The 23,498-nt window shown below is 45.3% G+C and overlaps 1 protein-coding gene across 1 annotated transcript; it reads left to right on the top strand.

Moving 5' to 3' along the window:
- Positions 1 to 4,988: 4,988 nt before the first annotated feature.
- On the top strand, positions 4,989 to 23,498 carry C5AR1 (complement C5a receptor 1). Its single transcript, XM_077131330.1, has 2 exons — positions 4,989 to 5,105; positions 21,413 to 23,498. The coding sequence occupies exons 1-2, from the start codon at positions 5,103 to 5,105 to the stop codon at positions 22,457 to 22,459; spliced, it is 1,050 nt and encodes a 349-aa protein (XP_076987445.1). The 5' UTR covers positions 4,989 to 5,102; the 3' UTR covers positions 22,460 to 23,498.

The raw sequence follows: 23,498 nt of genomic DNA, 5'->3' as shown, positions 1-23,498 counted from the left end.
GCTTCTTTAAAAGTATTTGCATTAGACTACAAGTCAGAAATTCATCTTCATCAAAAAGAAACTTTTAAAAGGAAGCAAAGCAAGTATATAAATTATATTTACCTGTAAACTAACATAACCCTAGTTATGTTAGAAAGAGAAACTAAGCCTCTATTTTAACTAAAGTATTTACATGTTTATTAAGGCCAACGGGAAAAAAGCTCCACAATAATTTTACCCACAAAAGAAAAACCTTCCCATGCGGGTCCTCACTAAGCATTTATGTTTAAGTCCCTAGATTTCTTTCCTGCTCATTAAGAAAGACATAACTTTATGTCTTCCTTAATTAAGTTGCAGCTATGAAGGCATCCCACAACCAGGCTGAGTGTTGGTTATGTAAAGACGTTCCATCTTCAAGTAACTCCGGTTTCCCATGGAATATTTCTCCACTCTCTTCAGTTAGCTGGAGCAGTTAAATAATAACTGCTAATCACCCATGTCCTCCAAAGTGGCAACTACCTAATTCTAATACTCTTTATATCTATTTCCTCTCTATTGTTATCTCTATCGCCAAATACATCTAAACAGGACCTGCCCACCTGTGACATCTGTTTGGGACAGCTTAATCTGAATACTTACTAAAGGTGGCACTCTGGGCCCAGCACTCCTCTAATTCGACTGCACACCAGCACATAGGATGGTGTGGTAGTTAGATTCAGGTGTCAACTTGGCCAGGTGAACGTGCCTAGTTTTATTGCTGTGGACGTGAGCCAATGGTACATGAACCTCATCTGTTCCTCATTACATCTGCAGTCGGCTAAGAGGCGTGCATGCTGCAACGAATGATGTCCGAGTTAATTGGCTGGTGCTTAAATGAGAGAGCTCAACGTAGCACAGCCCAAGCAGCTCAGCATACCTCATCTCAGCACACGCAGCTCAGCCCAGGCCTTTGGAGATTGTGATGGTTTGAAAGGAAGTATGCCCCCTAAGAAAAGCCATGTTTTAATATAAATCCCAGTTCATAAAGGTAGAATAATCTCTATTCAATACTGTATGTTTGAAACTGTAATGAGATCATCTCCCTGGTTAATGTGATTTAGTTAAGAATGGTTGTTAAACTGGATTAGGGGATGACATGTCTCCACCCATTTGAGTGGGTCTTGATTAGTTTCTGAAGTCCTATAAAAGAGGAAACATTTTGGAGAATGAGAGACTCAGAGAGAGCAGAGAATGCTGCAGCACCATGAAGCAGAGAGTCCACCAGCCAGCGACCTTTGGAGATGAAGAAGGAAGATGCCTCCTGGGGAGCTTCACGAAACAGGAAGGCAGGAGAGAAAGCTAGCAGATGACACCGTATTCGCCATGTGCCTGTCCAGTCGAGAGAGAAGCCCTGACTGTGTTCACCATGTGCCTTCTCACTTGAGAGAGAAACCCTGAACTTCATCGGCCTTCCTGAACCAAGGTATCTTTCCCTGGATGCCTCTGATTAGACATTTCTATAGACTTGTTTTAATTGGGACATTTTCTCAGCCTTAGAACTGTAAACGAGCAACTTATTAAATTCCCCTCTTGAAAAGCCATTCCATTTCTGGTATATTGCATTCTGGCAGCTAGCAAACTAGAACAGAGATGCAGAAAGGAATCATCCCGGGGAAAGTTGTTGGAACCCAGAGACCTGGAGAGAAGGCCTGCAGAGACCACCCTGTGCCTTCTCACAAAGAAAGAACCTCAATTAAAAGTTAGCTGCCTTTCCTCTGAAGAACTATAACTAAATAAATCCCCTTTTATTAAAAGCCAATCCGTCTCTGGTGTGTTGCATTCCGGCAGCTAGCAAACTAGAACAGATGGTTGTCCACATTCAAGTGTGACCGGGACATCATTATATTACAAAATAAATGAGCTGGGGACAAGGCAGCTCTAAGTGAGCCAGAACATGCCTGCCTCCCCTAGATGCTACAGCATCCTCATTTCTCATTGCAAGCTGTAAATCTGTAACCTCCCATTCCTACACTCAGGGACTGACACCGAAGAGGTGACAGAAAGATTGTAAGAGTGGTGAGAATGGGCAGATGGTAGCATGATGTTTTTTTTTTGTTGTTTGTTTTTTTGCATTTTCCAATATCCCCCAACCCTGCCAGCGTTGCCAGCCATTATGCACATTCCTACATGTGCATAATTCCTCAACTCTAAAACATTCCTCAACTCTATAAAAACAAAAAAATTCATCCCTCAACCTCCCTTTAGGATTAAAGGGATTTAACTCTTTCACGGGGGATTGAAGCTGCTTCAATTGGACAACTGCAAGCCCCTTGTTTCTTGTCTAGTACCAGAGGAACTAATGCAAACTGCAAACTTCAGCTGCAGACTTCCTAGATCAAAATTCCCCTAAAGCCCCAAAATCTCCCCAAACCATTGAAACCGCCCCAAACCATAAAAGCCTGTAAAACCATGGGCCCAAAGCAGACTCTTAGTTAATAACAAAAAGACTGGGATTGTAAAAATTATTAAATATCTGCCCAAAGACAAATTTTGGATATGTGATGGATTTGGCAATAAGCACTAATAGTTATCTCTTCCTAAAACAATGCTAACTCGGTAAGGGGTTAGCTAGTTAATACAAACCTTGTAAGCCCCTAGTCTTCAAAGGTTACTATGGAAACCTGCTACTAGCAAAAACTTTCCTACAAAGGAAGCTAATTCATTCCCACTCAGTGCGTGCCCCTCCCTTAGGCATGTCCTTGTTAGCTTCTTTAATGGGCTCCCTCTCTCTCTCTCTTTAATAAACTTTACTACTTATTTCCACCGGTCCCCTTGTTTGTCTGAATTCTTTTAGTGGTGAGACTCTTGAACCCGGAACAGGACTCAGCTGGCACCCTACCCCCTGGTACCAGTTACAGAATTATGTGTGACAAATGGTGCTGCCAAGTTTTCTTCCTTGAGTTGAGAACAAGTTTTCTGTCACCTTAAGAACATGTATGAAGTTGATGGCATTTACTTGCCAACGGTGAGATTTCTTTCCGTCTTTGTAGTCTCTTTAGTGGATGCCCTGTGACGGGAATTGTTTTGGTTTGCTAAAGCTGCCAGTATGCAATATACCAGAAATGGGTTGGCTTTTACAATGGGGATTTATTTATTTGTTTGTTTTAAAATTTTTATTAATAAAACCAATCACCATACAATATGAACATTTTTTTCATCACATAGTTGTATATTCATCATCATGATCATTTCTTAGAACATTTGCATCAATTCAGAAAAAGAAATAAAAAGAAAACAGAAAAAAAAGTTCATACCATACCACTTAACCCTCCCTTTCATTGATCACTAGCATTTCAATCTATTAAATTTATTTTAACATTTGTTTCCCCTATTATTTATTTATTTCTAATCCGTATGTTTTACTCATCTGTCCATAAGGTAGATAAAAGAAGCATCAGCCACAAGGTTTTCACAATCACACAGTCACATTGTGAAAGCTCTATCTACAATGGGGATTTATTAACCTCAGATTTACAGTTCTTAGATTGTGAAAATGTCCAATTCAAGATATCAGTAGGATGGTACCTGGACTCTGAAGACAGGCTGCTGGCATCTGGGATATCTCTGTCACATGGGAAGGCACATGGCTGGCATTTGCTTGCTCTTTGCACCTGGGTTTTGTTGCTTTCAGCTTCTGCTTCCAGTGGCCTCCTCTCTCAGCTTCTGTGAGTTCTCTCCTAGTTTCCCTTGGACCTTTTTTCATGGCTTCTCTCAAATTCATCTCTTTAAAGGACTCCAGTAAAAGGATTAAGGCTCACCTTGGGGCCACTCCTCAATTGAAATAACCTAATCAAAAGGTCCCACCTATAACAGATCTGCACACAGAGGAATGGATTAAAAGAACATGGACTTTTCTGGGGGGAACATAACTGCTTCAAACTGCTACAAATGGTATTACATTCTGTTATAATGCTTATTTAATAAGAACACTGTTTTCTTTTCTGCTTTTGTGGAGATGTTTTCTGGGATGGTAGGAGATTTTGTTTTTCCTTCTATTTCTCCCCAAAGCACCTCAGCCTGCCAGAGTTCCCTTCCTGGCTCTGCTGTTCACAAGCTGTGTGACCTTGGGCAAATTCCTGAACCTCTCTGAACTGTCCTCTTGTGGGCAATGGGAATTACATAAGAGAAACTTCCTCCTGGGGTGATTGTGGTCACGCAGTCAGTGCTCATGGATATGACTGTCATCCTCATCCTTCTTTCTCCCCTCTTCTGGTCTCATAGGGTGAGTGAATCCTGCCCTGCCATGCTGGGAATCTGCAGGGGGCTGGATCATGGCCACCCAAAGATATCAGGCCCTACTCCCTGGAACTGGAAATCTTACCTTAGAAGGAAAAAAGGAGAGATTGGAGCCATGCGTCTACAAGCCAAGGAATGTTGGCAGTCACTGGCTGGAAGAGGCAAGGAAGGAAAGGACTGTCTCCAAGAGCCTCTGGAGGAGCACGGCCCTGCCCACGTCTTGACTTTAGACTCCCAGCTCTCAGAACTGCGAGAGAGTAAAGAAGGCATTTTTCCTGCCATCTTCAAAACCCTAGGAAGCAAGTGCTAGGCTACCTCCACGGAGCTGCTTGGCCTCTCTGGGGCTCAGAGACCCTGGGCTGGGAGTCCAGGGGGTGGGTCTCAGGGCCCCATGGGAAACTAGGCCAGGTGGACCCTTGGGCTTGTCCACAGAATTCTAGGGCCCTAAAAGGAGAGAGAGAGAGAGAGAGAGAGAGAGAGAGAGAGAGAGAGAGAGAGAGAGAGTTTATAATGGGGAAACTGAGGCCCAAAGTTGCTAAGCCTAGATCAAGGCCATGGCCTCTTCCTCTTTACGTCCCAGGACGTAAAGCCAAGGGGACTTCCTTGGTCTTCGGGGTGCTGCCCCTCCTCTAACCAGGAAGGGTGTGTAGAGTTCCCTGGGTGTGTACCCCATGGAGGGAACCCCACGCTCAGACCCACGAGAACCGCAGAGAGGAAAAGCGGGTCATTTCCTGTCTGCTATCTGCACCCTCCCCTAGAACTTTAAAAACCACAGCCCTGTGGCCAGGAGGGACCAGGAAGGACCTTTGGTCAGGGATCAGCAGGGAGCCTGGGAGGCCGGAATAAATATGGTGAGTCCAGAAGGGAAATGGGTGCGGGGACCCTCTTCTCTTGCTCCCTCCTTCCTTGGCCCCTTTGTGCCCCCCTCCCCCAACTGTCCCCTTCTCGCGCCATCACTCCCTTTCCTTCCTCCCTCCTCCACCCTTCAATCTCCTTCCTTCTTCTCCATCTCAGACTCTCACACTCCAGGGCTGTGCTGAGGCCAAGGAATAAAACTGTCAAGGGTCTGTGGGAGCCACAGCAACCCCAGAGGGCTGAGGATCCAAGGGGAGGAAGCCCTTGAGTTGAGTCTTGCACGATGACGGAGTTCCACAAGTGGAGACATCCAAGAAGGGCTCCCGGGCACCAGGGATGGCAGGGGCAGAGGTTGGGAGGCTGGCAAGAGGACTTTCACGGGATCCGAATTGTAGAGGTGGGGAAACTGAGGCCCAGGCAGGCACAGAGGTGTCCTGGGTCTTCGATGGTTGGAGGCAGAACCAGGCATTCCCTGGAGGCAGTGAGTCTCAGAGGGGGGCTGCCTCTGGGGTTAAACAAGGGACCCCTTCTCAGCCAGCCCAGGGTTCCTAGCTAAGAGCTGCTGAACTGGAGGCTATGACTTGCTTCGTCTGGCTGCAAGAGGAAACAGAAAACAAACGGGATGGACCAGGGAGGGGGTTGAGATTGCTTCATTCCCTGCGTTCTACCTTTGTGATCTGACTTGGGCAAACAGGGCTCTCAGCATAAGGCAGACATTAGCTTCTTTCCAAAATATTCCAAAGCGCCAAATTGTATTGAATGAAAAGTCACTCTCCCTGTCCATAGTCTCAGACTCTGTCCTGGCCTTCAGAGGCACGCTTGGGTACCCGGTTTTGGTGGATCCTTCCAGAAATACTCTATAGCTGCTCAGGACAGGAAGCAGGGGCTAGTTTGAAGTGTGTGTGTGTGTGTGTGTGGGGGACCCTGAAACCATGGTGGCCTGGATTCAAATACCGTCTCTACTGCATCACAGCTGAGCCTATTTTTCCTTCTGGATCTCCTTCTCTTTTCCTTTGAGGTGGGGATAATCATAGGACCTAGAGCATATGATTGTTGAGAGAATGAGATGAGACGCAGAACAGTCTCAGGGCAGTGCCTGGCATGCAGTTGGCGCTCAATGTGTGCCTGTCTGTCCTTTCCGCCCCCAGCCAATAGAAGTGCTGTCTCGTGAGCAACATCTCATACTCGTAACCGGCAATTTATTGTGTTTACTGCATGCCACTTAGTGCACTAAGCATGCCGTGTTTAGAGGTCCGACAAAGCAACGCTCTGCCTTCTTGTTTCAGCTCCCAGGCTGTGAACCAGCGGGCTTTTCATGGTCTATTTCTTGGCGCGGTTTCTTTCTTTTTTTTTTTTTTTGCATGTTTGTGCTTTTCCTTGGTGACTTTGCTTTATAGGCTCCCCCCCGCCCCAGAGTAGTGTGGATGTGCGGTCCAGTGTTCCTAAGCATGGGAAGACTGCCGGGCTTTATGAAGACAAACCCGTGTGTCAGAGAAGCTTCGTTCAGGCTCGGCTTATAGCGCTGCAGGCCGTGAGCTCAGTGTTAGAGAGTCAACAATAGATTTTAAATAAGGTGTTGTGGTAGTCAGGTTCAGTTGTCAACTTGGCCAGATGAAGGTGCCTAGCTCTGTTGCTGTGGACATGAGCCAATGGCACGTGAACCTCATCTGTTGCTGATTACATCTGCAGCCGGCTAGGAGGCGTGCCTGCTGCAATGAATTATGTTTGATTTAAGTGGCTGGTGCTTAAATGAGAGAGTGCAATGCAGCACAGCCCAAGCAGCTCAGCATTCCTCATCTCAGCCCTCGCAGCTCAGCCCAGGCCTTTGGAGATGCAGAAAGGAATCACCCTGAAAGTTGTTGGAACCCAGAGGCCTGGAGAGGAGGCCAGCAGAGATCACCCTGTGCCTTCCCACATATGAAAGAACCTCAGTTGAAAGTTAGCTGCCTTTCCTCTGAAGAACTAACGAAATAAATCCCCTTTTATTAAAAGCCAATCCATCTCTGATGTGTTGCATTCCAGCAGCTAGCAAACTAGAACAGGCGTCTTTAAACTGTCAGACAAAAACAAGGTTGTGCACTGATCAGTTGAGGAAAATGCTGTGACCAGAGCCTTTGCAGGGTTTGAACCCCTTATTTCCCCTGGAATCAGTGGTTTCGAATTCAGAGTTCATGGCGACTTTATACAAGATAACTACTGCAAATCACAAGAATCGGCTGTAATTTCATGTTAAAATGGGTAGAGGAAGGAGCTGTTACCGTCCCTGTGTGTTTCAGGGAGCTGCTTCATTCTTTTTACCAACCCTTTAGTGTTCGCGGGAGGGCACGCCCCCTACTAATAGCGCTGTAGTTCGTTTCCGGTATTTTGTCTTTAAAACCGAAGCTCCAAATGAATATCTTTCTGCTTAAATCTTTGGACCCGTGTCCGGATTTCCAGAATTGCAAATGCTGAATTCAAGCCACGGGCAAATTTTATTTTAACGGATGTTGCCAAAAGTTGTACTGATTGATATTCCCCTCCCGCCGCCGCTGCCCTGCAGTGCACGAGTGAGCCCCTTTCACTACACGCTCGTCCGCACAGGTTTATCAAACTTAAAAATCTTTCCCAACTCAGAGGCGGTTGGATGCATCCTCAAAGGCTCTGAAGGCGTGCCACTTTCACTTGGTTTTTAAAATGTGAGTGTTTATGTTTTTAAATGCCTAGGGATTTTAAATGATAAAGGGCATGCAAATTCAAGAAGATAAACAGGAGAGTGGAAAACATGCCCCCCTATTGTATCTCATTTTTTTCGAGGTAACAATCTAGAATGGTTTTATCTGGTTCTCTGGGTGGATTATTAAATTCCCACTGTGTCCGTGTGGGAGCAGGGAGCAGGAGGTCCATGAAAAATAAGCAGACTTTGTCTTTTGTGTGTTTACTGGCTCTGAAAATGGGTCTATTTCCAATCCAGTGGGATGACTTTAGGTAGAACTTTCCCCGCTAGAAAAATGGAGAAACTGAAGCCCACAGATGAGAGGGCCTGGGGCAGTGTTTAACCAGCTGCTCTTTCCACCCACCAGCTGCCTCTGGTCTCACTTCTTCACAGCATCCACAGGTATATTTATTAAACTGTAAAGCTAACCTAGTTCCTCTCCAGCTCAAGGACCGTCCATGGCTCCCCATTGCTCCAGGCTAAAATACCAATTCTTGAACATGCCATCTGTGGGTCTTTCCAACCTCATCTTGCCATCTGCCAGCCATGCTAATAGTCTTTCATTTCCTGGTGTGTAGCATCCTCCCTCCCTCTGACCTTGGGGCCTTTTTACCTGGAAACTCCCAAAGAACTTTTAGCCCGGTAGCCGCTCAAACAGAGAGTTCTGGAGCTGGGCCTCAGGATTTGTCTTCTGTCCCTGCTATTTGTGAGGTCTTGGAAATCTCTTAACCTCTCAGTTTCCTCAGCTTTGCAAGATGGATGGTGCAATAGCAGCTGGCTCATAGGGTTGTTACTGTGGATGAAATAAGCTAATACCCGAAAAGTGCTTACGACAGAGGTTGGCAATTTTTATTGCTGTTGGCGTAAGAGGTTGGCAATTTTTATTGCTGTTGGTGTAAGTGCCACACCCTGCCTATCATTCTGAGCTGAGCCAGTCTATTCTATTCTCACTGTCACCACGCTGGCCCAAGTCTCCATGGACCCTCTCTGTGGACAGTTTCCCGTCTCCTCTTCTTCTTGGCTTCTGCTCACAACCCCCTTTTCCATGCAACAGACATGCTCCTCTTACAACAAGCCTGTGCAGCCAAAGGCTATCATATCATGTACCCTCTGGCTGGGTGGGAAGTGGGTCCTGTGCTTTGGTAATTAATAAGCCAACACCTGGGGAGCCCATAGTACAGCGCTGTCACACACGGGTCTCTGATTAGCCCTACATCTGTGCCGCCCAATAGGGCAGCCACCAGCCACAGGTGGGTATTTCAATTTGGTTAAAAGGTCAGTTCTTAAGCACAGAGGCACATTTCGAGCACTGAACAGCTGCCTGTGGCTGGTGGTTAGCCCACAGGATGGGTCTAGAAGGTTTCCACCACCACAGAACACTCCGTTGAACAGAACCGCGTCTTCCTTCTCCACGGCACCCATCCCAGCCCCGCTGCAGGCTGGGCTTGTTGCTGACACACCTGGTTCACACCGCAGTGGGTTAACCTGCAGAGCTTAACCCTTCCGAGGCCGTGGGCCTGGGGTGCATGAACTCATACCCCAGGCTGTTAATATTTGTTCGATGGAGAAATCTTTTTAGAATCTTTCTTGAACCCCTAGAATTCTTTTTGTAATATCCATTTTTTTTTTGAACGAGCAATACAGTCACATGGTCCTGCATTCAAGAGGAATGAAAGTACATATATATGCTTGGCAGATGGCCAAGATGAGGTTGGAAAGATCCACAGATGGCATGTTCAAGAATTGATATTTTAGCCTGGGGCAGTGGGGAGCCATGGATGGTCCTTGAGCTGGAGAGGAACTAGGTTAGCTTTTCAGTTTAATAAATATACCTCTGGACACTGTGAGGAAGTGAGACCAGAGGCAGCTGGTGCATAAGTGATAAGCTTCTTTCCAACCCCTGGCCCCAGAGCCCCCCTCCCCCCAGCTCTTTCCCCCACCCCCAGGAGCAAATGAAGTTATAAGTTTTCTAAATCTTATTCTGGAGCTAGGCTGTGCAAGCACAAGCAAATGTTCTCTCTCTCACCACCCACCCCCCACCCCTATATACAGAGAAAGAGATATAGACATAGACATAACACAGACAAAGAGAGAGAGAGAGCGTCCTCCCCCTGCTTTTGTAGGTTAGCATACTATTTTTTCTTTTGTAAAAATTTATTGTTATTCTTTTTAATTGACAAACCAAAGCAACACGCTAGCACGAACATTCTTACCGTACAAACACTCCATACGCGATGAACAATCTGTAGGCTAGCACACCTTAAACACGGTTCTGTCCCTTCCTTTTCGATTTCACCATAGGTTTTGGACATCTTTTTACATCAGTACTTGAATGACTTCCTCATTCTTTTTACAGCTGTGGCCTCAGCGAGGGCATCATTTGTTCAGCCAGTCCCTAGGAACAGTTCTTTGCTGGGCTTCTGCAAAGCAGAGACTTCGTAATCCCTTTGGCTTTGGAAAGAACCCGAAAACCACAGTGTCCCAATCAGCAAATTTTTTCTGCGCTTGTGAGGTCAGGGGACGGAAAGGACCGAATGAGTCCATGCCCGCGTTGGAGCCTTACCAGCTGTTGAGATGATTAACATGTGAGGGCAGAGGGCGGGGAGCGTCCTCTTTTGGGGGGGCCTGAGTCTCAGGAGCCAAGGATTGCCGAGAGCTTGTGCAACCAGCAGGGGCAAAAAGTTAGCTGCATGTCTTAGGTCCAGGGGGAATATAAAAACCTGAAAATGTAGAGCTGTGTTCCAGTAGCCATGTTTCTTGAAAATGATTGCATAATGATATAGCTGTCGCTATGTGACTGTGTGATTGTGAAAACCTTGTGTCTGATGCTCCTTTTATCTACCTTGTCAACAGAGGAGTAGAACATATGGAACAAAAATAAATAATAGGGGGAACAAATGTTAAAATAAATTTAGTTTGAAATGCTAGTGATCAATGAAAGGGAGGGGTAAGAGGTATGGTATGTATAAATTTTTTATCTGTTTTTGTTTTATTTCTTTTTCTGAATAGATGCGAATGTTCCAAGAAATGATCATGATGATGAATATGCAACTGTGTGATGATATTGTGAACTATGATTATATATGTAGAATGGAATGATCAAAATAGGAATGTTTGCACTTGTTTGGTGTTTTCTTGGTATTTAAAAAAATACAATAAAAAAATAAAAAAAGATTGAACAGATGCTAAAGTACAGATCCCCACCCACTCCCACTCCTCCCTGCCCCCCACCCAGAGGGTCTGGGGTGCCTTAGCGGCCACCATTAACCCCTTAGTGGCTGCAGCACAGGGATCTGGTGGGGGTGTTCTCAGGGTAGGGGGCAAGGCAGCCAGGGATAGAGGGCAATGAGGTGGGTAGGTCATGGAAGGGACTATTGGCCAACAGAAATATTTTTTAATTTAACTTACTATTTAGGAATAATAACTTCAAACTTATAGAGAAAAATTGTGAGAACAGTCCGAAGAATCCCCATTAATCTTTACCTAGATTTTCCAAAGGTGCTCTCATAGCCATCCATCCATCCATCAAAGCTCTCTCCAATCTTTCATCTATTTCCATCTGTCTATCTGTCATCATCATCTATCTTTTTTGAACCGTTTCAGAGAAAGTTGCAAGCATCATACTCCTTTACCCCCAAATATTTCAGGGTTATTTCCTAAGCACAATGGCACCCACAGCACAATTATAAATATCAGGAGATTTAACACCTGACACGACACTATTATCTCATCTACAGATCATAATCGAGTTTTTCCATTTGTCCCAACTAATGCCCTTTAAAGTTAATTTGTGTTTCCTGCCCTGGGATCCAGTCCACGACCCAGCGTCGCATTTGGTTGTCCTAACTCTTCAGTCTCTGCTCCTTGGAACAGTCCCCCAGCCCTTTGGTGTTCTCATGACCCCGGCTTTTTTTTTTTTTTTTTTTTTTTGAATATTTTAGTTTATTCTATTTCATCTCAGAATCTTTATTCTAGTAATTAAAAAGGAAATGGAGCATCTCCTGTATCTAATTGAACTTTAACACATTATAAAATCCAGCATTAGTCAGTTGTGGAAATGAAACCAAGTTTATATTTAAATTAAAAATAGAATGCATGAATCTAGAGGACTTTTTAAAAAAAATTTTTTTAAATACCAAAAAACACCAAACAAATGCAAACATTCTTATTTTGATCATTCCGTTCTACATATATAATCAGTAATTCACAATATCATCACATAGTTGTATATTCATCATCATGATCATTTCTTAGAACATTTGCATCAATTCTGAAAAAGAAAGAAAAAGAAAACAGAAAGAAAAAAATTATACATTCTATACCCCTTACCCCTCCCTTTCACTGATCACTAGCATTTCAAACTAAAGTTATTTTAACACTTGTTCCCTCTATTATTTATTTTTATTCCATATGTTTTACTCGTCTGTTGACAAGGCAGATAAAAGAAGCATCAGACACAAGGTTTTCACAATCACACAGTCACATTGTGAAAGCTGTATCATTATACAATCATCATCAAGAAACATGGCTACTGGAACACAGCTCTGCATTTTCTGGCAATTCTCTCCAGCCTCTCCATTACATCTTGGATAACAAGGTGATATCTACTTAATGCGTTAAGAATAACCTCCAGGATAACCTCTCGACTCTGTTTTCTAGAGGACTTTTTAAAAAGTTATTGTTATTGACGTAAAGCTCACACACCACACAGCTCGCCGTGTTAGAGGGCACAGCTGACTCACTGGCCTTTAGGACGTTCACAGAGTTGGGCAATCAGAGCACCACCTGGTTTCAACACACCTTCCTCGCCTCGCAGGGAAACTCGGGGCTGGTCAGCCGCAGGCCCCCTTCCCCTCCCCCCCCCCCCACCAAGGACCCGCTAATCTTCTTTCTGTCTCTATGGATTTGCCTATTCTGGACAATTTCTTATAAACAGAATCCTTCGTGTCGCTTTAGTGTCTGGCTGCTCTCACTTAACTGTCATGTTACCAAGCCCACGGGTGCACGGGTAGTTCAGTGGTTAGTATGCCCGCCTTTCCTGCGGGGAGACCCGGGTTCGATTCCCGGACCATGCACCCCCCAAAATAAAAATAAATGCTTCCAAGCCCCCTCCATGTGGGGTGCAGTGCGACGGTGGCTCAGGGGCAGAGTTCTCGCCTCCCATGCTGAGACCCGGGTTCGATTCCTGGTGCCTGCCCATGCAAAAAAAAAAAAAGGAAAAGTTGGCCACGCCCTCTCCACGTGGTTGTGTGGATTGGTGCTTCCCTCCCTTTTATGGCCGAATGCAATTCGGCCTCAGCTGGCCACTTCAATAATTTGATCCCTGGAATGATTCTGCCACCGAGTGTCCACTGACCATCATCAGCCTGTCGGTCCTTAGGGAACATAGGAGGACCAGAAATAAAAAAGATGGGTTCCTGTGGGTCAGGAACTGTATTAAGCATTTGACAGTGTTTCTTTATTTAATCCACAAGGTAGGGGCTTTTAATAGGTATAAACTTCAATCTGGCAATTGAGGTGCATGAAAAATGCAGCTCTGGATATTTTTATAACGACTGCTTCTATTTACTTGCTGCCCTTCCTTCCCTGGGTTGGTGTCAAAATGGACTTTGGGGACAGGCCATCCCCACCTGCCACAGAACTTGCCCCTGAAGTGTCCTTTTCAGTCCCTAGATTCCCCCTTGGAGATGCTTTGGGGAGCCTGCCTGGGTTTGAAGCCTAGCCTCTGCAGGTTTAGATTCCTATCTGTTTCATTTTCTGGGGTCTCTATGTCCTCATTAATAAAAGGGGCATATTAATAATAGCCGTTTGTGGATATGCGGTCAGGATTGAAAGAGCTCGTGTCAGGCCTGGCACGTAGTAGGTGCTCAATAAATATTAACTGCTTTAGTTCCCTGCCCTGTATGGGGAATTTGTGCCACGTGTGGTGCCTCTGGGGCATGCATTTACCTTCAAGGCTCTCTCCAGCCTCGCTGTTGCCCCAGCAGCCTTTCCCTCTTGGGGATAGGATGGCTTGTTGGCCCACCCCATTCTTTTTATTTAATTATGGAAAATAATAAACCACCCCGTTCTTCCTTTTATTTTATTATGGAAAATTTCAAACATACAAAAAGTAGAGAGAGTGCTATAATGAAACTTCATGAACCCCTCATCCAGGCTCAACAATTATCAACACTTTGCCATTTTTGGTCCCCTATAATATTCCCCTCCCTCCTTCTCTCTCTCCATTCTCCTTCTGTTTTTCTGTCTCTCTTTCTCTTTCTCCCTCTCGCTCTAGCTCTTTCTTTTGCTGGAGGGTTTTAAAGCAAACCGGATATGTCCCATTTCACTTGATAGGTATCTCTATCAGAGAAGGCACCCCCTTTTTTTCATATAATCACAATACCATATTACACCCAATAAAATTGGCACTGATTCCTTACTATTATTAAATATCCAGTCCATTAAAAAATTGCCCTTATTATCTGAAAATGTCATATTTTCCAGTTGATGATTCAAATTAAGATCCAAATGAGGGCCCACATTGTTTTTGTTGATGCTTCTTATGAGTCTTTTTTACTCTGTAACCATTCCCCATTCTTTTTTTTTTTATGTCTCTCATTTGTAGAAGAAACCAGTTTGTTTGTCTGGGAGAGTTTCCCACAACCTGAGTTTGACTTAGTGCCTATCTGTGGTGTTATTTAACATGTTCCTCTCCCCCCTGCTTTTCTTATAAACAAGTAGTTTTAGATCTATAACCTTGATGAGATTCAGGTTCAGTTTTTTTTTTTTTTTTTGCAAAAAATACTCATCACTCGTAATGAGTCCTTCCTCCTGCATCATATCAGGTGGTGTATAATATCCAATTGTCTCTCTCCCTGGGATGCTAAGATTGGCAGGTGGGCTCAGATGGTGCCAGCCTGACTCTGTTCTTGTTCTCCATCAGCTTTTCATTAAGGGTTTTATCAGACATTGATGATCATTGTCTAGACCAATTATTTCATGAATTTTCTATCATTTGTCCTGCATATTATTCTTAGATTCTTCTATAAAAGAGCTTTCCTACATTGAATATTTTTATTATCCTGAAATATCCTCTGTACAGAAATGGTTGTAGAAATGCTTGATTCTTTCCCTTTGCAGAATCAAATGGTGACTAATGAGGTTTTATTTTTTCTAAATAGGGGGTCATGTTATTTGTGAATAGGACTCATTTTACTTCTTCTTTTCCTTGCCTGACTGCTAGCATTTCCAGTACAAAGTTGAACAGCAATGGTGAAATCAGGCATCTTTGTCTTGTTCTTGATCTTAAGAGGAAATAAACTACTGAGTATGTTTTCACGTATCCCTGTATGTGTAGGAATTCCTGTATGTGTAGCTGTAGGATTTTCACATATTCCTTTTGTCATGTTGAGGACGTTTCCTTCTGTTTCTCCTTTTCTGAGTGTTTTTATTAAGAAAGGGTGCTAAATTTTGTCAAATTCTTTTTTGGGACCAACCTTTCTCTAAAGAGCCCTTTGAGCAGCTAATGGTATTTAGAGACCAAAATCTGGGTGCTCAAGTCTCTTTTGCTCTAGGACTACAGCCCTTTTTCTTTCTTTCATCCCTTCTGCTTTCACCTCGGCAAGGAAAAACTTCTCTCTTATTCCAAATTCCTGCCACTGCTGGCCCCAAACATTTTTTTAAAACTTTTTAAATTGTACAACATAACTTTTTAAATTTTATAATATAATATATGTACAAAGCAAAAAGCAATAGTTTTCAAAGCACTCTTCAACAGATAGTTACAAGACAGATCTCAGAGTTTGTCATGGGCTACCATACCACACTCTCAGATTTTTCCTTCTAGCTGCTCCAGAATATAGGCAGCTAGAAGGAATACATGTTTTATTTAATCATCACAACCAACTTTTTTTCTCTTTTGTGTGAAAAATAACATATATGCAAAAAAAAGCAATACATTTCAAAGTACAGGAAAACAATTAGTTGTAGAACAGATTTCAGAGTTTGGTATGGGTTACAGTTCCACAATTTTAGGTTTTTACTTCTAGTTGCTCTAAGATACTGGAGACTAAAAGAAATATCAATTTAATGATTTAGTAATCATATTTGTTTGTTAAATCCTACCTTCTCTGTATAACTCCACCACCACCTTTGATTTTTCTATCCCGCTCTTTCAGGGTATTTGAGCTGTTCTAGTTTGCTAGCTGCCAGAATGCAATGCACCAGAGACGGATTGGCTTTCAATAAAAGGGGATTTATAAAGTTAATGTATAGTTAACTAAAGGCCTCAGTATATAACTGAGATTCTTTCTTATGTGGGAAAGCTCAGAGTGATCTCTGCTGGCCTTCTCTCCGGGCCTCTGGGTTCAAACAACTTTCCCCAGGGTGATTTCTTTCTGCATCTCCAAAGGCTGGCGCTGAGCTGCAAGTGCTGAGATGAGGTATGCTGAGCTGCTTGGGCTGTGCTACATTAAGTCTCTCATTTAAGCACCAACCAATTAAATCAAACATCATTCATTGCAGCAGGCACGCCTCCTAGCCGACTGCAGATGTAATCAGCAACAGATGAGGTTCGCATGCCATTGGCTCATGTCTAGAGCAATAAAACTAGGCACCTTCACCTGGTCAAGTTGACACCTGAACCTAACTATCACATGTCCACCCCTTGTCAACTTGGCAACTACATACATCACTTTAAACAATATTAAAATACAAAAAAATTTCTCTTCTGGCTGTGGACCTATGAATCTCAAAACAAGTTATCTAGGGCCAATATGCAAAGAACAGAGAGTCACAGGATCCATAGGGAGAAATTGGAAGGAAAACCTGCAGAGCAAACACCATTGGATTTCAAAGTCTGAAAGTCATTTATCCTATGGCTTTAGAAAGTGGCAGTCCCACCCTTTCCAAGGGCCTATGCAGTGGCCCGCCTCTTTCTGAATCAACCTTGGGGGACATTGAGGAGATCATCTTTTTCTGAGCTCCACCCTCTCCAGGCATCAGGGCCACCCTGGGCTCTGTGCCATTTCCGGGTCACACACTCAACCCCTCCATGTGGTGGCAGCCAGGATCTCCCCAGTCCCCAAGGAGCGTGCTATACTTTCTCCAAGGCCTGAGACGACATAACTCTTCCACTGCAATGAGGTGGGAGACTCATCCTCTCCATGTATATGGGTGGGTCCACTCTCCTGGCCGAGGTTTCTTGGTTTCGGACCCGAGCATCCATGGTTCTTACTCTGCAAATTCCAATCAATTTGTCCCTTTTGTGTCCCTCTTTGTCCAGACTGGCAGTGGTTCTGTTTACACCAACAGTCTCTTCAAGTACTCCACAGGACTTCTCCATCATTCTCTTCACAGTTCCTCCAAAATCTTCCCCTTATCCATCCAAAAAACATTCCAGCATATCTGGTATTTGCAAACTGCAGCAGCACCCCACTTCTCAGGTACCAAATCTGTTCTAGTTTGTTACCTGCCGGAAAGCAACACACCGGAGAGACTGGCTTTCAATAAAAGGGGATTTATTTAGTTAACGTATGGTTCTTCAGAGGAAAGGCAACTAACTTTCAACTGACGCTCTTTCTTACATGGGAAAACACAAGATGGTCTCTGCTGGTCTTCTCTCCAGGCCTCTGGGTTCCAACAGCTTTTCCCGGGATGATTTCTTTCTGCATCTCCAAAGGCCTGGGCTGAGCTGCGAGGGCTGAGATGAGGTATGCTGAGCTGCTTGGGCTGTGCTACATTGAGCTCTCTCATTTAAGCACCAACCAATTAAATCAAACGTTATTCATTGCAGCAGGCACACCTCCTAGCCAACTGCAGATGTAATCAGCAACAGATGAGGTTCACACCCATTGGCTCATGTCCATAGCAATAAAACTAGCTCCCTTCACCTGGCCAAGTTGACACCTGAACCTAACTACCACATGGGCTATGGCCATTCTAACTTTTTCATGTTGGAAGGAGTTGTCAATAATATAGGGTAGGGAGATGGAACTAGCTGATATTCTAGAGAGGCTGGACCCTCTAAGTTTCAGGACTTATTTGGCCCAGGGACCCATCTGGAGTTTGTAGATTTCTGAAAAGGTACTCTAGTACATGGAACCTTTGTAGAATCTTATATATTGCCCTAGGTGTTCTTTAGGATTGGCTGGAATGGTCCTGGTGGGGGGCTGGCAATGTCTAACTGAAGCTTGCATAAGAGCAACCTCCAGAGTAGCCTCTTGACTCTATTTGAACTCTCTCTGCCACTGATACTTTGTTAGTTACACTTCTTTTCCTCCTTTTGGTCAGGATGGAATTGTTGATCTCATGATGCCAGGGCTGGACTCATCCCTGGAAGTCATCTCCCATGCCACCAGGGAGACTTTCACCCTTGGATGTACAGGAGAGGGCAATGATTTCACTTGCAGAATTGGGCTTAGAGAGTGAGGTCACATCTGAGCAACAAAAGAGGTCCTCCAGAAGTAACTCTTAGGCATACCTATAGGTAGGCTAAGCTTCTCAGCTACCTACATAAGATTCACGAGAGTAAGCATCAAGACCAAGGGTTTGGCCTATTGATTTGGGTGTTTCTTATATTTGACACAGTATCAGGGGATTTCCTGGTGGTGAAGTTTAATAGTTCCATATTTTTTCTCCCATCCTTCAAGGGATTTTGCCAAATGCTTTTTGATTTTCTGCTTAATATATTCTAAGATGTATCCATGCATTACATTAAGCTATACAGGATAAAAGGCCCTCATTCTTATTGTGGGTGCCCCCAAACATTTTAAAAAATATTTTCATTGAGAAATCTTCACACATATACATTCCATACATGGTGTACAATCAGTGGCTCACAATATCATCACATAGTTGTGTATTCATCATGATGATAAGTTTTTAGAACATTCGTATCACTTCAGAAAAAGAAACAAAAAGAAAAAAGAAAAATTTCATACATCCCATACCCCTTACCCCTCCCTTTCATTGCCCACTAGTATTTCCAGCTACTCAATTTATTTTACCCTTTGTCCCCCCCTATTATTTGCTTATTTTTATCCATATTTTTATTCATCTGTCCATACCCTGGATAAAAGGAGCATCAGACACAAGGTTTACACAATCACACAGTCACATTGTAAAAATTATATCTTTATGTAATTGTCTTCAAGAATCAAGGCTACTAGGACACAGTTCAACAGCTTCAGGTATTTCCCTCCAGCCATTCCAATATACTATAAACTAAAAAGGGATATCTATATAATGCATAAGAATAACCTCCAGGATAACCTCTCAACTCTGTGTGAAATCTCTCAGCCAATGACACTTTATTTTGTCTCATTTCTCTCTTCCCCTTTTGATCAAGAAGGCTTTCTCAATCCCTTAATGCTGGGTCCCTATTCATCCCAGGATTTCTGTCCCACATTGTCAGGGAAATTTACACCCCTGGGAGTCATGTCCCATGTAGTGGGGGAAGGGCAGTGAGTTTGCTTGTCATGTTGGCTTAGAGAGAGAGAGGCCACATCTGAGAAATAAAAGAACATCCCTGGGGGTGACTCTTAGGCCTAATTATAAGTAGGCTTAGCCTATCCTTTGCAGGAATAAGTTTCATAGGGGCAAATTCCACGATCGAGGGCTCAGCCTATTGATTTGGTTTGTAAGAATATCAGAACTTCTCCAAATGGGGAAGACAAATATTTCCTCCTTTCTGCCCAGTTTTCCAAGGGGACTTTGCAAATACTTCTTTATTCACTGCCCAAATTACTCTAGGATATATCGGGCTACCCCCAAACATTTTGTCTCTGCTCTGAGACTGGTAAATTCTCTTAAAGTTATGGGCATTTTGGAATGATAGCTGTTTTGGTCTGCTACAGCTGCTGGAAGGTGATATACCAGAAATGACTTGGCTTTTACAATGGAGGGTTATTAGATTACAAATTTAGAGTTCTAAGGCCATGAAAATGTTCCAGTTAAGGCATCAACAGATGATACCTCCTCTGAAGAAAGGCCGCTAACATCCGGGGTTCCTTTGTCAGTTAGCAAGGCACATGGCTGGCGTCCACTGGTCCTTGGCTCCCGGCTTTCATTGCTTTCAGCTCCTGGTCCCAGTGGCCTCTTCTCTGAGCTCCTGTAGGCCCTTCCTTCGCTTCTCCGGGGCTTTTATCTCTCAGCTCCTCTGAGGGAGTTGGTTTCTCTAAGCTCTCCCCAAACTTCTCTGGGTGTATCTCTCTGAGCTCTCTAGGCTTTTTTTGTGTCTTTATCGTCTAGTAAAGGACTCCAGTAGAAAGGATTAACACCCACCTTTTATTGGGTGGATCACATCTCAATTGAAACAACCTATTCAAAAGGTCCCACCCACAAGAGGTCTGCCCCCACCTTTTTTAATTCATAAGAATGAATGAAAAGAACATGGCCTTTTGTGGGGAATATAACAGTTTCAAACCAGGACAATGGCTAAAACCAATGGATTGCAAAGCTCTCTATATAGAGTTAACTCATTCAGTACTTGGTACTAGGAAAGAAATGGAGGCACAGAGCAGTCAGGAGACTTACAGACTTCAATAGGACTGCTAGGATCTGGGTTCAGGTGGCTTGACCCCAAAGTCTGCACCCCCTAACCCCAATGCTGTGCTAAGCCATGCTGGCAAGGCACCCAAGGCAAAAGGACATATGTGCACCCTTACGTAACACTTATCAAAATACCCCCCTCCTCCCGTCGCTTGAACCAAATGGAAAGAATTAGCAAAGCTCCCGGACAGAAACTACACAACATGACTATACATAAGGCTTTGGGTTGCCCAATCTGTTTGTACATCACTGTCAATCTGCATAAACCAGCTGAGCTACAGACGCAGACCACGGGGCTGGCTGGAAACTGCAGTTCCTATTGCACAATACTGGGTCGTAAAGGAAACAAATAAGCACAGCCCATCTTTCTTTAACATTTGGATCTGTTTTTCTGTGTCTAAATTTTGGCCTTCATTCAGATTCTTACAAATTTCACATTAAAATGGGATTTCTCTCGATCTCTGCGTTTTGGGTGTGCCCCCTTGCATCCTTTGCGCCTGATGCAAGGGGCACTGCCGAACCACCACCTGCTCTGGAAGGCCAGAGCTAGCAGCTCCCAGGTGGGGCGCAGAGCCGGCCCCCTGCCCCGGTGGGTGGAGGGCTGGCAAAGGGGGCTTAAGCTGCTGCGGTGGTTGGAAGGAGCTGCCCACGAACTCATCTCAGTTTATTGAAGATGCTAAAAACCTGCAACGAGCACTAACTATCGGAAGGGACAAGCCATTCCCATGAGCCAGGCTTTCACCCTTTGGCTGCCGGCTCATGGGAAAGTCCAGGAACTCCTGGAGAGGAATCAGAGTGGCGTGGTGGGCGTTGTGTGTGTGTGTGTGTGTGTGTGTGTGTGCATGCGCGTGTGTGTGTGCTCTAGGCTATCACTATTTATCAGTCACGTGGAAGGGTTTTGGTATTTCAATAACTGGCACGATTACCCCAGCCGGCTCTCGGCTGTCCACCTCCCCATTTCAGGGGAGAAACTGGAGGCTCTGAGAGGTGGATGACGGCTGCGGAGACCCGTAGCTCTGCCAGGTCCCGGAGCCCCGAGCCCGCAGCCTCACACCCTCCCTGCCTCTCTGATCCCACCAGGACCCCGTGGAGACTAGCACCTTCGACTACTCCATTTACGACAGCTTCAGTCTGGATCCCAAAACCTCTGTGGACAACTCGTCCAGCAGCACCAAGATCAGCATCCTGGACACCATCGCCCTGACCATCTTTGCCGTGGTCTTCCTGGTGGGGGTTCCGGGCAACGCCCTGGTGATTTGGGTGACGGGCTTCGAGGCGAAGCGAGCCATCAACGCCGTCTGGTTCCTCAACCTGGCGCTGGCCGACCTCCTCTCCTGCCTGGCCCTGCCCATCCTGTTCGCGTCCCTCGTCCAGAACAACGCCTGGCCCTTCGGCGGGGTGGCCTGCCGAGTCATCCCCTCGCTCATCCTGTTCAACATGTACGCCAGCATCCTGATCCTGGCGGTCATCAGCGCCGACCGCTGCGTGCTGGTGTTCAATCCCGTCTGGAGCCAGAACTTCCGAAGGACCGGCCTGGCCTGGATGGCCTGCGGGGCAGCCTGGGGACTGGCCCTGCTGCTGACCATCCCCTCCTTCCTGTACCGGAAGATCCACGTGGACCAGTTCCCGCACAAGATCACGTGCGTGGTCGACTACAAGAACCGCCAGACCGAGACGGCCGTGGCCAGCGTCCGGCTGGTCGTGGGCTTCCTGTGGCCGCTGGTGACCCTGACGGTCTGCTATACCTTCCTCCTGCTGCGGACGTGGAGCCGCAAAGCCACGCGCTCCTCCAAGACGCTCAAGGTGGTGGTGGTGGTGGTGGTGAGCTTCTTCGTCTACTGGCTGCCCTACCAGGTGACCGGGCTGATGCTGGCCCTGTACTCCCCCAACTCAGCCACCTTCAAGGCCCTGCTGAGAGTCGACGCCCTCTGCGTCTCCATCGCCTACATCAACTGCTGCATAAACCCCATCATCTACGTGGTGGCCGCCCGGGGCTTCCAGACGCGCTTCTACCGGTCCCTGCGCTCGGTGCTGCGCAGCGTCCTGACCGACGAGGCTGGCGGGGACGGCAGGAGCTCCACGCGCTCCACAGTGGACACGCACGCCGAGAAGAGCGAGGCCGTGTGAGCGGCCGCCCTCCTCTGCCCCTCGTGTCTGCCGCGGGCTCCTCGTCCACCTTCTCCAAGGCCAACCCCTCCAAGTCTTCCCGGTCCCCAAGAGTGGCGCTCCCTTCTGGGCTCTTCTTTCCGTTCCAGGAGCCGGTGTCTAGGGCCCGTGGCGCGCGCGCGGGCCAGCTGCCCGGGACAAGGCTCCGAGAGGGAGGGACGGGCCATTCGTTTGCGGGACATCTGCTGAAAGAATCCGAAACTGTTTTGGAGTTACGTATTTATTTCTCAGAGGGTCCGGGACGGAAGCGTAACCGGCATCTCAAAAGTTAATTCTTGCATAGGACAGAGCAAACAACAAAAAAAAGTACGTGGACCCTACAGAACGTTTCCTAGTAAGGCGAACTCAAGGGCAAAACGTGAAGTTAAAATGCTACTTAATCGGGTTAAAACAAAAGTATTCAATGAAAAGCTGTTATGCAAAAGGCGCGAGGGAAATATTGGCTGGGCAGACATCCACGTCCCATGGGCACCCAGGGAAGAATTGGGAATTGTACTTTTTTGCTTTGTAAACTGCTGTTCAGCTTCAACGCTCTCTCTCTCTTTTTTAATTTAACGCTTAATTTGTGATAATTGTAGATTACACAAATTGTGGGGAATGATAAAGATAGTTTCCTGAGAACCTTTCACCCAGTTCCCCCAGTGGTTACATCTTGTTAAATTCTAGTAAAATGTTAGGATATTGACACTGTTGTAGCAAAAATACGCGGCATTCGTCCCCACAAGGAAACTTCTCCATGCTCTTTCATAGCCCTGTTTACGTTCACCCTTCCCCCTCAACCACTGCTCTGTTCTCCATTTCTGTAATATGTCATTTCAATAACATTATTTAAATGGAATCATACAGCCTGTAACATTTTGAAATTGTTTTTAAAAATAGCATGCATGACCTGCATAAAGAAAATAAAAAATAACAGATATTGGCATGTGTTATTTATAACTGACTTTAAAATGTCTCCGAACCCCAGGGACATTTGTCAAATGTGAAAGGCTCTACCTGA

The sequence above is a fragment of the Tamandua tetradactyla genome, chromosome 16 (genome assembly GCF_023851605.1).
Source record: "Tamandua tetradactyla isolate mTamTet1 chromosome 16, mTamTet1.pri, whole genome shotgun sequence".
NCBI lineage: Eukaryota > Metazoa > Chordata > Mammalia > Pilosa > Myrmecophagidae > Tamandua > Tamandua tetradactyla.
The sequence above is the reverse complement of the archived record's forward strand: the minus strand, read 5'-3'. Positions and strand labels throughout refer to the sequence as shown.